This window comes from Monodelphis domestica, chromosome 1 (genome assembly GCF_027887165.1).
Source record: "Monodelphis domestica isolate mMonDom1 chromosome 1, mMonDom1.pri, whole genome shotgun sequence".
Taxonomy (NCBI): Eukaryota; Metazoa; Chordata; class Mammalia; order Didelphimorphia; family Didelphidae; genus Monodelphis; species Monodelphis domestica.
This window is the reverse complement of record NC_077227.1, coordinates 159810501-159826974: the sequence shown is the minus strand read 5'-3', so window position 1 is coordinate 159826974 and position 16474 is coordinate 159810501. Positions and strand designations below refer to the sequence as shown.

The 16474-nt window shown below is 36.8% G+C and overlaps 1 protein-coding gene across 1 annotated transcript; it reads right to left on the bottom strand.

Moving 5' to 3' along the window:
* Positions 1 to 3743: 3743 nt before the first annotated feature.
* On the bottom strand, positions 3744 to 16157 carry FEM1B (fem-1 homolog B). Its single transcript, XM_001367570.4, has 2 exons — positions 15586 to 16157; positions 3744 to 10064 (listed from the first exon to the last, which is right to left on the bottom strand). The coding sequence occupies exons 1-2, from the start codon at positions 15831 to 15833 to the stop codon at positions 8429 to 8431; spliced, it is 1884 nt and encodes a 627-aa protein (XP_001367607.1). The 5' UTR covers positions 15834 to 16157; the 3' UTR covers positions 3744 to 8428.
* Between the last annotated feature and the right edge of the window lie 317 nt (positions 16158 to 16474).

The window sequence follows — 16474 nt, the reverse complement described above, 5'->3', positions numbered from 1 at the left end:
CAGAACAAACAAGCTGAAGGGCTGAAGCTGGGAAGGGTTTTTGTCTGGGATGGTATTTTTCATGAAGGATCTGACCTGGAGTTCTAATTTACCCTTAGGACATGAAAACTGTTCCCCTAAATAATAAGCCAGTACACCAAGTTTTGCATGATCTCTGTCTAGCGCAGAACTCTGGGGCTAAGTGGGCTATTTTAATTTCCACTAGACTGGATATTGATTCACTTTGCAGCTCTGTAAAACAGGTTTGGTCTACATGGTAAGGATATGCTTGGGATTAACTTTCTTGTGAAAGTCAAAATATAATCAAACATTCTTTTTAGATTTAAACAATTACAGTCATGACATCTAAGCTCTATTACCACTATTGAATTCATCCTCTGCTGAAGTTTAGTTCTTATTCTCCCCCACATAGTGCTACCACAATGATTCAATTCTTCATTTGGTTTCTACCAACTTTAATTTCAACAATTTTGTTTGCATTACTATTTGTTCTATGGGTGCCTTCCTGAAAAGTTGCATATAAATTTAATTCTACTTTATACATAGTAACAGCTAACGAATTCCCTGTGATAAGCTATTTTTGAAAAGTGAATAATCTGCACACACAATATGGTTACTTTAAGTTCAGTTCTCCTGTCACAGAGAAGGTTGGGATACCTGCTCCAGATGTTTTCTAAGACCTTCCATGGGCAACTAAAGTTCATTCCCACATGCAAGAATGCTTGATTTGTTCATTTATAGATTTATAATTTATATATTTGTTCATTTATAATATTTGTTATGCTATCTTATCTACTGTGTTGATTTGTTTGTTAAAACAGGAAGGGAAGGGAATTGAATGATTACTCAGCTCCACCAGCAATCAACTCTAGTTGCCCTGGCCCTACAACTGAGTAGGTAATTTTTCAGACAGGTAGCATCCACCCTACTCCACCTCTCTTATAACAGTCCTTTTACAGAAAGGAGTCTCTAATAATCTGATAAATACAGCTGAAGGAGAATGAATAATGGTTACAACTGTTATAGTTACTTTCAGCAGAGAGGATTTAATTAGAGTTCACTGCTCTTACCAAACCTTCCCTGTGTTCAGAATCATTAATGCAAAAGACAGATTTGACTTTCTTCAACATTTTGAGACAGGAAAAGTCCATACAAATGAAAATATAGAGAATAAACGATTTAAAATCATATAGATGATACATATTTACTTGTCACTATTATCATGGGATTAATCAGAACGCCATTCTTCCATTCTTAAATGGTAACCATATTGTAAAATTAGAGGGGAAAACAGAAGCCAAATCAAAGATTAAACATCTGATAATAAGGCTATTTGGGATGGCTGAGCATGATAGTATAGTATAGGTTGCCTTATCTTCTCATAACATTCAGGATAGTTTGGACTCATTTTTACATCTTCATCCAATTCCCATTATATTTTTCAGGGGAGAAAAGAAACAATGCTTCATATTTTACTTATATATTATCTTCTAATGGATAGCAAGTTGTTCCCCAAATATGATCCTTATTTGATTAGTGTCCCCCATGGAGATAGTGACCAATCTATGACTTGAACAATGCCTTTTCACCATATCTAACTTAAGCTAAAGCAATGTGTATGTCTTGTCTAGTTTAGATTGTTGAGGGGTTTTTGCATGAAGGGAAAATGGGGGGAGCACAGAAGCCGTGAACATAGATAAGCTGTCCAAGACATTAATTTAATATGCCATACAAATGAAAAATACTACTGGTTTTATTTATAAATAACCCTACCATTAGATTCAATATGCCTTTTACAATGGTATGGTAGTAGGGAAGTCATAAGATGTTCAGTTCCTGACTGTTATTTGTTATTTGGCTTTACACATGTCATTTCATCTCTCTATGAAGAGGATGATCTAGATGGCCTCTGATGGCCTTCTGGAGCTAAATCTCTGATACTACTCTGAACATGAACTTTGATAAGTCTTTGTTGTTGCTGTTGTTTAGCCATGTCAGTAGTGTTTGACTCAGTCTTACAAAATCGTAAAAGCTTGAAGTCTGGAACCAGCTATGTAGTACGTAAATGTTGTCTGAGGAACAATGCAGTTCATTTCAGAAGCTCATCACCAAAAGGAAGACCACTATGTGATAATTTTTTTGAAGGAGGAAAAAAATTACATTTTTAAGACTCAACTTACCCATTGCGTAACATTAACTCTTATTATCTCCTTAAACCTGAACTCACACATCAACTCATAAAGATTAAGGCATTGTGATCTACATTGGTGGAGTACCCAAACTGATGAAATCATAGACATTTTGAAGTATGTAAACATACTATATCTAGAAAACAAAATATCTTTTAAGAATAGGTCTATAGGTAATGGATGATGCCATTATTATAGATGATAGCTTTAAGGAATTAGGAATGTTTAGTTTGAAGAAAAACTGATTAGCAAGGTGAGGAACATGACTGTTCTCTTCAGATATATGAAGGGGTATCATTTGGAAGAAAAATTGTTCTACTTGGCCCCAAAGGGGCAAAACTGAGACCAATGAGTGGATAAACTGAGGCACAGAAAACTTTCCTATTAAGCCAGGATGTTTAGAATTCTTGCATTTAGCATGCAATCTTTTCTTTTCAAATATTTCTAATTAATATAAGCTAGATTGTCCCTAGCCAAGTTACCATATTCAATAAAAAGCAGGGCTAACATGTTAAGATTACCATTTCCCACTACTGGGAAATTGATGTTAGAAAACTAATATACAATAAACTACTCAGAAAGGCAAACCACCTTGTCTCATCAGGTTTGTATTTTCAGAATCATTCAAAAATTCCTAAATACTAAATAGACCAATACAGTGATTCAAGGGCTGGAGTTTTACTTGAATATTTTCTAGGTTAGCCTAAGAGCAATTTTCATTATTTCACTTCTGAAGTTTCATTAAGAAATGGCTATATTAGGTAAAAAATGTTTTCTTATTCCTAATTTGGCTTTGAAAAAGCAATGTTGGAATATGACTTTAAAAATCTAACTACAGATAAATTGCTAGTGATATCTTCCCACTGATTCAGATATAACAGTAAAGCCCAGTCTCATTCTCTAACATGACTAAAGTCAATTGACAAATGGCAAATGTGCAAGCTATATTTTTAAAACTGCTTTTTCCCCAAGTCTGACCAGTCTCAGATTATATAAATTATCTCACTCATACTCCAACTCATATTAAAAAAAAACACTAGTTAGGAATATGAACTTTACCCAAAATATTTTCTATTACTCTAGTAATATGCTATATTAACACAACAGCCATCACTTTATTAATCAGATAATAATGCCTTGAAAGATTTATCCAGATGTATCCTGTGGTGATTGCAACCAGAAACAGACAGCCTAACTAGAAGATGAACTGTGTTTGAATCCTGGATTATGAGAGGTCCTTCACTGTTATAGGATTAAGAAAAAGGCAGTAAATGCCCTTTTATTTGAAATATACAAGTTTTTATATCATGTTGTCATGTATAATCCCAATTATACCATTTTAAACAAATATGGCCAACTTCAAAAAGGTTGGGGTTTGTTTTTTTTACCTTTACTGAATACATTTTTTCCTTTATTGAACACGTCTTTCAAATTAGTTTAAGTTCTTAAAACCATCTATTTCCATAAAAGTAATAAAAATGTAAGAGTTCCTTGGGGTCATAAAATTCAAAAATAAAATACTGGTCAATATGTAAATTATCAACAGGGCTCTAGTGCAATTGACAGGTTTACTCTCTTTATTAAAATTGGGTAAACAATTTGACAAAAGTGCACAACAGAATGACATCATTGGTAAGTTATAAATCACAGTGAAATTACTGAAGTACAGCAATGCAGATCTTCTTAACAGGGTACTGAGGGTGAGTTGATTTTGAAGCCAGCAGACAAGACTCTTTCCAAAAGAAATCAGATTCAGCCTATAAGATTTCCCTGTTTCTCCCACTCCTGGGTTTTGCAGCAAATAAAAGGTACACAACATAGGAAAGGAATTTTTCATTTCCCCTTCTTTCCTAATATTCCAACTCTTAAGAGGCCACTAAGAGCCATAAACAATACTATGTAAAGACAAACTTTAAGTTTTTTTTCACTTTATAATTTGCAAGCTTAATTTTGTCTCCACTAGATGCCTTCTTAACATTTAGCCAATATTGATCCCTACCCCTTCAACATATTGGACCCTGTATTCCCAAATTGAAAAGGTGCTAATCATTTAGCATTATCAAAACCTGGCACAGAGATGTCAGGATACACTCTACCATTTATAGTCATTGCACCTTCCTTAAACAGTAATACAAAACTGTAATACAACTACCCTAACATGAATACAGTACAATACATATATTACAATTTACAAACAAACATACCAGTCCTCAGTGTAATACCTACTATAAATCCCACAACCAGCTGGAAGAGTAGCTCTATCTTTACATAAAAAAGTAGCAAACTAGTATTCTACCCAAATGTGAGCAATTCTGCTAAAAAGCCTTATAGAAATAGCCCTGAAACCTGGCATACTTTCTTGGTCATTATCATTAAACTATTAGCAGTTCTCTGCTTTTAGAAAATCTGAGCTCCATAGCTTTTGGGTTGAAGACAAAGCTCAAGATCCTGCAGGATAGCTTTACACAGAACAAATGGCAAAACAATGTTTAGTGTTAAACTATTTTGAAAAGGAAGAGTTGTCTGTTATGAAGCATAGAAACAAGCTGCCAAAAAAATAAGCCCTTTATATTTGTTTTACCTTTGTTCATTTACTTGCTAATTCTTCTATCTACTTTCCTGCCAGTAAAATGGAGGTTCAAAGCAATTATATGGATAATTTAGGCCTTTTCCCAAAAACCTTCTTGTGCTTGAAAAGTACAGATAAAAAAGAAGTGGCTGGAACTATCCAAATAACTGTCTCAATTCCAGTGAAGAATTGGCCACTGGGTGCTCTGTTTGCTTTAGGCTTGTCTCTGAAAGATATTTATCAAGTTATCAGGTACTGTCCTCAAAACACATCTTCCAAAACCTCCAACATGTAATATAATCCAACTACTCAAACTTAATGTGTAATGAGAAATTCCTTAAAATTTGCCAGTTATTAAATTTCCAGCACAAGGAAATAAACCTCTTACTACATACAGAGGGAGAAAAATGAAATCAAAGCTTAATGATAGTAATTTTTAAAAGCTCCCATTCAACATAACAGCTGGGATCAGGTGGCATGCTTAAGGCTATTTGTTGGGAAGACAATAACGATCCTTGTTGTGAAATGCAAATTGTGCATTGGAGAACTTATGTTTTCAGCTTTAAGGTTAGATCTTTTCTTCACCCTCTCTTACTCCCTGCCAGTTGGCATTGATTTGCTGTCCATTCCTCAGGTTAAATGGCCATTTGAATACAAAATTCTGTTATCAGATGTGTTAAAATAAGGCAAAATCCCAACAAGTTTCTTGTGGTTTCTGAAAGTACTTCAAGGCCTTTAGTATGTGCAAATGTATATGGCAATTGCTGAGCAGCACAAAGCAACTCTGAGATTTGTAACAGTATTAAAAATTGACAAACCAAGACATCCCTACACCAAAGGATAAACACAAACCAGTGCAAGTGACTGAAAAATTGACAACATACAGTTTGAGGAAAGCTGCAGTACCAATGAATACCAGCTTTATTTTCTGTTTGATGGGGTTTTTTGGGTTGTTTGTTTTCTGTTGAGGTGAAAGTTTGGGAAGAGTTAAATTAAGCCAAACATACTTTATATCAGCTGTACAAAAAAACAAAATAAGAAAAGCAAAACAGGCTTATAGTTCCAAGAATGGTTTTATACAGATATTTTACAATACATATCTTAATTTATTTTACAAGTTGGAATTACATCCTGAGCAATATAGTGCAATGAAGTTTTACTGTAAATAACAGTACAGAAGTTACCAATGAACATTGGAGCAATTCATATTTTATTCAAATGTTATCAAATACCTTTGTATTTTTGCCAGCACTGTAATCAATACAACCTTACTCGTTCTCAACATTCAGTACTCTCTTTTTAAAATAATTGGGGGGGTTATTAAAAGTTATAGAAGCCTGTGTATTCATAAGCCACCACTTCTGTCATTTTATAGGGACATCATAAATTAGCAAAGTATAAAACAGTTTGGTCAAGGGCAAGAGAAGGAGCAGAGTAAATTCCTAAAACATCTATAGTGAAAGAAGTACAATATATTTGCTATTTTTAATTTTGGTGTCTTAAGAACACATCAACATTAATATCACCCCAAAAAATGCCAAGAAGATCACATTTGCTCCTTGGAACGATCAAAGAAGACCCTCAAGTCTATAACATAAAGAGCTTGATCCTAACAATGAGGAAGGCATGGACTAATCCTCTTTAGGAACTGTAACCTCTTTCGGAGCACCAAAGAACAAGGGACAGTGCTACCTATTCACTGGAAGGATCAGGGCCAGTAATTTTTAAATTAGGATTCATTGAAATTCCTACTTTAAACCATATCAGACTAAAAACTTTTCTCATAAAACCTTAGTTTAGCAAAATAGAAATCAAGTACTATCGCCAAATTCATAATCCATACAATTCTAACTGAAGCAGACACACAAAATATAAAATTGCCAGAACTGTAAAATAACCTTGCATTTTTCCCCCAAACATCCTTGAAAGGAAAAAAAATAGTATTATCCCTTCCCTGCCTCCCCCAACAAAAAAAACCAGCATTTCATTTTGTGGTGTTGCACTATTTAAGGCCCCAGGTGGTAAGAGTTTGGCTTGGTCATTTCTGTTCTACACTGCTTAAATTGGAACCTTTATTCTTACCCCACACAAAGCAACATACATATATAAAACACAAATTAAACACTTGGGCTTTTTTTTTTTCATTTGCGGGCTTGGAATTGTGACAAAAAAAAAATTCATTAAAACAAAAGTTACACGTCCACACATATAGTAGCTGAGTTAGTTCATTTGGCACCAGACAGGAAATGGAGTTATTACAAGCTAAATTCACATTTCAGGTGTGTACCCTCCCTCTGAATTTCAGGTCTACTTTTTTTAATCATAAAATATTCTTTTAATCAAACAGTTTAAAAAATTGCAGTTAAAAACAATCAACAAAATATTCCAAATAGCCTGTCAGAACAAATAACATTCTGTTGTTGAAAAATCTGTAGCTCTCAGGCAGAAGTACCTTTTCAAGGTAGCATTATACAAATCACTTTTCATCATAAAAAATGTTCATTTCACACATTTGTGATTTTTCTACCTTTGTCACAGACTAATAAAAGAAACTTTTTTTTTAAGTATCCAGGTTCCCTTTCACCTGTCATAAGCATCTTATTAGGGAGGCACTAGCTATTCCTCCTAGAAAAGTGGTTTTCATATTCAAAAGGAAGACACCACAGGAGGGTAAAGTGAGTAGTGAAGGTAGGTGGCATGAAACAGGACTTATAATCATGTTGTGACAATCTGTTTCATTTTAAAGGCTAACATTCATAATTCACACATTACTGAAAACTCTATGTCAAATGCTGCCTGTTCCAAATTGCACAAATTATATGAAAATAATAGCAAAGGATTTTAGAACTCAAGTCTATTGGGAAAGGAGTTCAAAAACAAAAGTCTGCTTATTTTCTAGAAAGCCTTCTTCAACTTTCTTTAAAAAGAATTGGTTTGATGCAAATTGGTTTTTGTTACCATTCCTTCTCACAACCAACATAGCAAACTGCAACAATTTCAATGGATTAAATTATAATAATTTGCAACCATTATTAGATTTATCACAATAATTTAATCTTGTTTTTTCAAATCCTCCTTATGTTTTAATGTGTTGTTTATATTTTATTCAAAAAAGAAAAGCTCACTGAAGAGTGAAAACAAAACTGTCAATTGTTTTAGTGTGAACTGGCAACCATAATGGGCAATATGCACTGAATCACTGAATTACTTTTATCATGTTATTTTCTATTTCTTCTTTTTTTCCAAAATAAAACTTTAAATCCTCAAAACTGCTGCATAGATCACATGTTGAGATAGGCTTTTAAACAGAAATACCTTTGTACATAGCTATTTAAAACATTATCAACTGCAAATCATAAATGTACCTAAGTATGATTAAACAAAATATTTTATATTTGTTCCTTTAAAAAAAAAAAGAGGCCGGGAGAGGTAACCTGACCAATATCCAAAGATACTACATTATGGTTATATCAAGGTTTTCCTTGGGATGTTATTTGTAATTGGCTCCTGTCTGAGCAAGAGAGACCAAATATAGAACTGAGGATAGGACCAAGGGAAAGGAAGGGTAGTGGATAGAGAAGTAGAATTTATAAACACGTAATTCTATTGTCTGTGATTAAAGTCCTTTACTTTTTAGCACCACATTTAAAGATTTTACATATCCAGTCACCTAATGAAATTCAACAAACTCTTCAAGAGTTCTGGGGATCTGGTTTTGGTAGTTAATGTTATAAATCCGAACTGCTCGGGCAGCCAGGCACTTAAGGCTCAGCTTCATTTGAGTTTTAAGTAATATTTCAGACACCCCCGTTGTACTTTTGTCTAGCGGAGTCTTCTTCTGTTTGTTTGTCATGTCAGTATGAGCGCCAGCTTCCACTAAGCTAATGATGATAGAATGCAAGGTCAAAAAATCACTAATGGGCCTGTTGTACTGAACGATAATATGAAGAGGACTATTTCCCTCACTGTCAACAGCATTCACCTCAGCACCACAGTCCAATAGGAGTTTAGTGACAAGGGCATTGGGAAAGCTGCAGACATCATTTGTGTGGAAGTCATCTACCGGGGTATTAGAGTTAACAGCAAGATGCAATAAGCTCGACCCCTCTCGAGTTCTAGGATCAAGGTGAATCAAGTTGTAAATCTGCTTGTTAATTCTTGACTGATCTTCCTCACTGCACTGTGTTTTGGTGGAGATGCACACCAAATACAAAAAGGTAAAAATATTGCATTCATAGTTGTCCAGGGCGGTGTGGATATCAGCATCTTGTGTACTTTTCACCCTGGACATCCCCTGTTCTATTTCCAAAACACTACATCTCAAAACACTTTCTATGTCCTTGGCCTTTACCAGTTCATTCAGATGAATCATCTGTGAGAAAACTTGAGCAAATCTTAAAAGATCTTTGTGAGTGTTTCTGTTACCTTTCTGCCTTAAATGCAAAGCATGAAGCCACAACTTGATACACTGTTCAAATTCCATGTTATCAGCATAAACAGCCCCACGGTAAATGATAGGATGAGAAACATCAATATTGTCTGAGCCTAAAATCCGTTCACGAACTATCAGGCCTTCCATGTGAAGAGCATCTCTGTCTTGCCGAATGGATTCTAGTTCCTGAGGATTTCTGCATTCAGTTCTATTTCCATAAGCATCAATTGGTGGAAGAACCTCTTTTTCAATAATGTTTTCACGATCTTGATACCTCTCCAACATCGCTAAATATAAATAGTGGTATGTCTTCATTATATCATAGTTCTCTCGGTCATTTGCAAATGAGGCACCCAAAAGTTCCAAAGCTTCAATTCTACTTTTTCGGTCACAATCAGCATGAGAAAGCAATAATTCAACAACATCTGCCTTACAGCTTTCGGCAGCTACTTTTAACGGAGTCATTCCGTGGCCATTCACCACCATTGCAGCTTTCCACCTTACCAACTCTCGTACAATCTCCAAGTGCCCAGCTTCTGCTGCAAAGTGTAATGCTGTAGCCCCACAGTGTGCTTTGGCATTGGGATCTGCATGTTGTTCTAAAAGATACTTGACCACATCTGTGTGTCCTTTATAAGCTGCAATCATAAGGCAAGTGTTGTCATATTTGTTGGCAATGCTGATGTTGGCATTATTTTCTACCAGATATTTAACGATGTCCAATCTGCCATCGAAGCATGCAGCCCGCAAGGGTGTTGAGTTGGTTACTGTAGTATGGTTCACGTTGGCTCCATGACTGACTAGAAGTTTGACAACTTCAAAATGTCCAGCTCCTGCTGCACACCAGAGAGCGGTGGCTCCATCAATGACATAACTATAAACACAAAAGGCAAAAAATAAGAAATTCAATTCCATAGAGAACACAAATTCCTCATTTAAATGATACATTTTTAAAAAATACTACAAAAAAGTCTATGTAAAACCAAAAGATATAGAGCTAGGCAGAATCTTAAAACCATCTAGTATAATCCCTTTATCTTACAGTTGAGGAAAATGAGGTTCAGTGAGGTTCAATAACTTACACAGTCACATAGTCAATAGTAGAACTGCAACTTGAATAAAGGTCTTCTAGGGGCATCTAGGTGGCTCTATGGATTGCAAGGTAGGCCCAAGACAAGAGGTCCTGTGGTCAAATCTGCCTTCAGACACTTCCTAGCTGTGTGACCCTGGGCAACTCACAACTCCCATTGCCTAGTCTTACTACTTTTCTGCCTTGGAACCAGTACTCAGTATTGATTCTAAGATGGAAGATAAGGATCTTTTGTTTGTTTGAAATCTTCTTACTCCAGATCCAACAGCTCTTTTCCTCCATACCAAAAAAAATAAAATAAAATATATTAGGCTAGTATCCAACTTATCTAAGAAAATACTGTATCCTTGAAAAAAGGGCTTGAATTAAGTCACAAGTTTCCTTATGGCAAAATTAAAAATTAATTCTAGAAGGCCTAGAGTAAATTTTAAGCTATTCCAAATGATCAGCAACTAGTTAACACAATTTTCTCTGAACCTCACATAAGGGAAACATAATAGGGATGGCTACCAAATGTGTTCCTTTCCAATCCTTCCTACTATCTCACCTTTCCAAAAACCAATTCTTTAAAAATCCCTACCTTCCATATTAGAATCAATATTGTATATGACTCCAAGGTAGAAGATTTATAAGGGCTAGGCAATGAAAGGTTAAGTGACTTGCTCAAGGCCACACAACTAGAAAGTGTCTGAGGCCAGGTATGAACTCAGAGCTTCCTGTGTCTAGGTCTGGCTCTCAATTCACTGAGCTACTTAGTTGCCCCCTCAAAAATCAATATTAATGCCACCCAATTTCCTAACAAAATCTCCAACACCAGTAACACTTGTGAAGAAAGGTGTGGATCAGTACAACCTTCTTTTCCTTAAAAAGATTTTGGAATATGCGAAATTCCCCTATAACTAGTTTCCTCTAAAAGTTATGCTACTCCTAAAATAATATTAATGGCTGGAAAAATAAACAGTACTCTATGAAAACAAAGGAATTTCTTCCCACTTACCTCAATTTATAGCAGGTCCTCCTGCCCTCTAAATAAGGAGTTTACAAGATTAAATATAAGTGGGCTCAAACTATTTTCTATCTAGCCACTAGAGGATCTCTTGCTAAATCATTTTTTTCTTCTTATGCAGCCAATTTCCCAGATTTGTGAGTTAATGACTTTTAGAACTAAAAGGTAGATTCTATATGAAAATTTCATTCCCTGTCAGGAAACATTACTGTAATTAGACCATTTCAAATTAAAATTGTTATGAAGAATAATATTTAAAGGTAAAATTAGTCATGGTATATGTAAAAACTACATACTTAATAAATATCATTGCAAAATATCTCACTATGTCATAAATTTAGTAATATCAACAAATACTGTTTCTTGAGCATAGTTACAAAAACAGTGTGACTCCACTACCATAGATAATATCAATTTTACAATAAATTAGTGCTATTTTCTTCAGCTTACAAAAGAGGAAGCAAATCGATTAAAAGCAAAAGGCTTCTGAATTTTCTTTTTAAAGATTTAAGGATACAAGTTACTTTAAAGAAAAAATGTTTTTTAATTATTTGAAGTGAACCCAGAGTATATCCACCCACTTGGCAGGTATTTGATACCATATTGAATAATATTCTGCCACTGAAAAATATATTCTATGACATTTACCCAAATTTACCTTTTTGTTTCACAAAATACATTTTCTTAGGAAAACCGGACTTAAAAACATCATCAGATTTATCCAGAAGTATTGTTATAAGGTTGTCCTGGAATGTTTTTAAGTTATATTTATTATATGCCAGCTACATTATCTTTAAGCTGTTATAAATGAGTTAAGAGATGTTATATTTTTAATTAACTTTCATATTATATAAAATATAAAAACTTAGGATGATGAAAACTAATTTAAATTTTTTGTTGTTCATTATAATTTCAATTGCTTACTCCTTGAACAACTATTTTCAGCTCAAATGCTATATTTGCAAAGCACAAAAGAAATATTTAAATTATATATTTTTGGTTAAAGAAAATTTCTAAAGAAGAAAGTGAGGGAAGGTAAATGGATATAAAAATCACTACATAATGTTTTGTAAAAAGCTATCGCTTTAGAAATCTTAAAGCCCTGGAGAATTTAGAACTATATACTCTGAAGTACAATACAGAATAGGCTTGTTATAGGGAATTATATCCCTACAAATTGTTGTTTCTTTTTTCTTTCTTTTTAAAATTTTAATAACAAATTTCCACATAAGTTTCCCAAAGTTATAAGATTCAAATTGTTTTCCTTCCTTCTTCCCTTCCCCCTCCTGGAACTGGCAATCTACAAGTATTTTTAACAGAAAATTCTTAAATGCAACATAATCCTTATTGAAAAAAAATCAGTTTTCTAAAATTAAACCAAAATTACAGTGCAAATTCTGAGTTATGCATTTTATTTTAGATTCAAGGTATTTTATAAGCTTGTATTCAAATTTCTAAACAAAAGTGTTTACTGGAGATACTGAAAAATACTTCAGAACAGAAGATAATATTCTGTCCTCAAATTTAGTCTTGTTTCTCAATTCTTTCATATCACAAGAATTTGAGATGGAAAAGCTTTTTTAACAGGTGAACAGTATAGTTGTTTATTAAGTAATTTATTAAATCAGAAGTTTCCTGAAGTATGCCCTGCTCATGGACTCCCCTTCAACCTAATCTTAAAGCGCTCAAATATTGAAGTTCTCAGCACACACACACACACACACACACACACACACACACACACACACAAGCTCATTCCAATTATTAATGCTAGTATTGCCAAAGCACCCAAAAGAAAGCCTTCAGAACTTCATCTTATTGCCCTCTTTTCTCACAAAGTTCTCTACCATGTGCTTTTTTTTTTTAGTACATGCCAACAACAGTCCCTTAGAACGCATTGCCATCACAATATTCCAAGGGTCACATGACATATCACCATTCCTTTGTTCTGTTCATTTTCTATAACATTCTTACTTAATAGCTTCTCCTTCCAAGGAATTTTTATTTTTACTTCCTACTAATGAAACTTTTCCTGATACCCATCATTTCAGTCCTGCCCTTCTACCTATTGGTTTATATGGGGAAGAAAATTCCAAAGGTTACTGCTGTTAAGTGTGAACAATTACTTTGTTCATTATTTACACTAAACCAATGTATGGATATTAACCAAAAACTCAGCCTGGTCAACTATCTTAAGAGTGCTATCTGGATAAAAGAATGAAGTTTTTGCTGAGTACCTTTCAAAAGCCATCCAAAGAGGGGGTAGGTAAGTGAGCCTCATGTCCTTTACATGTTGCTCATATTAACATTTTCATAAATAGTTGAGAAGGGGCAGCTACGTGGCTCAGTGGATAGAGGGCCTAAAAACAGGAGACTGCTTCAAAACATCTATGAATCTGTGATCACAAAAGACCAACTTTACTCCCTTCTACAGATCAAACCATTCTCACCTTGTCAAGTCTCAAGTGCCTATCTTCCCATAAACTGTTCAAAGCTGGTCCTCCCTTTAAAACTGGGGCTATACAGATAATATATATCTATGTACTTGCCCTCATAGGAGTTTATATTCTAATGGGTAAGGGGAATAAGAAAGCATACAACATGAAACCAAATAAGTCAAAATGAAGTAAATTGAGAGTAAACAGCTGGGATATGGTAAAGCTTCCAGGAAGAGGAAAATGATTATTAACTATTTGTTAAATAAGACAATGTTCTCTGAAATCTGAATTATATCTCAGAAGTCTCTCCAACTAAACTGTATTTTTCTTGAGGCCAAGTATCTTTAGCATGCCTCCAGACTAAAAGAGTGGTCTAAGTATAAGGAGCACACAATAAATGCTTTTTGACTGAATGACTGATAGGAAAGTATAAAACGGCTATATAAGATGTCTAGTAAACTAGTAAAAATTAACTTTACAGGTTGACAAAAGGCTTTAGATCAATTCACAAATGACGAATCCATAATGAAGTATACAACCCTAAACTTTTTAGATTTAGGATAACCAATTTAGGGCTGGCAAGAACATCAAAAACCTCTTCAACTTACAAATGAAGAAACTGAGGAAGCAATATTCTCAAATATCCATTGATACCAACAAATTATAAGGAATAGGTGGCTATGGGTCTGACTCAGTCTGGTATTCACTATCTCCTTTTTAAAACCGTCTCAAAATACATTTTTGAAGAATTCCTCTTAGAACTTGGAATGGGCAAGTAATCAAGTAACCTCCACATTTTTTCATTCATCCATTTTTAAACTCATCAACATGCATTATGTCCTTAATAATAATTAGTCACTGGTGAGAGGGAATGTTTGAAAGGATAACAATAGCTCAGAAGGGGCTATACAAAGGAGGTCCAGAGACCACATACCTTCTAATCGCTCTACTTTCCTGGAGGGAAGTAGAAGGGACTTTCAGAGTTTTATAAAGTTCAACTCCTCTCAGAAAAAAAAACTGAGGCAAGAAAGGTTAAAAAATTTACCCAGGGTCATATAGCTATCACATTTTGAACCTAAGTGAAGTCCAGTATGCTTTCCATATTGCCAGCTTGATTTGCCATTGACCAGAAGACATCAAAAATGATGTGACAAGACTTATCCAAAAAAAAAAAAGAGGTTAAGTGAGCATCAGGAAACATTACAGCTATGTTGTTTTCGTATTAACCATAAGCATTAAGATGTTAGACACCAGTGAAATGCTTCTATTCTAAATGTTTCATTTCATTCCCCTGAACCTGTAAGAAAAATCTCCTTCCTAAAACTGAGAAACTACCAAAAATTCAAAGTCTTTTAGGAAAAAAAAATTGTAAATTTTAGAAGAATTTAAAACGGACTCTTAAGTAATGAAAGTCAACACTACATTTAAGTACTTGGTATAACTTACCTTCAAAATAAATACTTGATGTAAATAACTACGAAATACATAATGAAATCTCTAAAAGAAACTCTAACAAGGTATACTCTCATCACTACTCCCTCACCAGTTCTTTCTCTATTCCATATCCCCTCCCCAAAAAAGTATTCGGGGGCGCTAATGTTAACCTTCAATATCTAAACTTTTGAATTTCTCTACCCCACTGGTGGCCAATTCTGGACTTCCCCAGAACAGGGATGGAGTAACATGTAATTTGATGACCACATCACCTCCTACCTCAGACCAGCCTCCCTCAGGCAAACAACACACCTACAATGGGGGCAAAGTGGAAAAGCCCAAGCCATGGGGTTGGGAACTGCATGAGGCCACTTGGCCATGGGGTCTGGGGGGCCGTGCAAAGCTCAGGGAGAGCAGGAGTACCTACCCGTCGAAGCGGACAGTGCCTGTCTGCTGGGTCTGCACTCGGTAGTGCTCCAGCAGCAAGCGCACCACCTTGGCATGCCCGTTGCGCGCCGCGATGATGAGCGGCGTGGAGCGCTGCCCTCCCTGGTGGCTGACATAGCCCAGCAGGTAGCGGATGTCGCTCTCGGACCGGTTCAGGAGCAGGGCGGCCAGGGTCAGCACCCTCCCCTCGCTGGCCGCCTTGTACACATAGCCGGCCAGGCCCTCCATGGTCGCCCCCACCGCCGCCGCCGCCGCCGCCTCCGTCTCCTCCACCGCCGCCGCCGGCCCCTCGAGGCCGCCTCCGCCAGCGCCTCAGACCCGGCTCCGCACCGCCCATTCAACAGGGGGCCGCCGCCGCCGCTCGGGGGCAGCAGCGGAGGCCGGAGGAGGGGAGAGAGCGGCCGAGGGCACGGGGAGCAGCGGACGGCCGAAGCGGGGGACAGGGGGACGTCCCGGGACCCGCTCCCCGACGGGGCGGACAGCGTCAGGGCCGCCCCCTGGCCCCGAGGCGCCGGGCGCCAGCTGAAGGGGTCTCCATGGCGGCGGCCGCCCCGGGCCTCGGGTCGGACCCCTCCCTTCTTCCCCCTCCTCCCCCTCCCGCAGTCGAACGGGCTCGCGCCGAATCTACGGGTCGCCGGGCGGGCCCACGGGCTTGGGGGGCGGGGGAGAGCGCAAGGCTCCAAGGGAGGGATCGGCAAGGGTCCGGCCCGAGGTCTACGGCTCCGACTGCTCCTCCTCCCTCCCTCCTCTTCCTCCCTGAGTCTCCAGCAGGAGGCGGCCTGCTCGCGCTGGCCTACACGACTCTACAGGGACCGGCGACGGCAGGGATTGCGGAGCGAAGTGGCGGGAGTTGGCCCCCGAGACAGAGA

Excerpts from the sequence above, each read along its gene's own strand:
- FEM1B (XM_001367570.4), bottom strand. The coding sequence starts at position 15,833 with ATGGAGGGCCTGGCCGGCTATGTGTACAAGGCGGCCAGCGAGGGGAGG. Across the intron at positions 10,065-15,585 it reads GGCACTGTCCGCTTCGACGG|TTATGTCATTGATGGAGCCA; the intron begins GTAGGTACTCCT and ends TTGTGTTTATAG.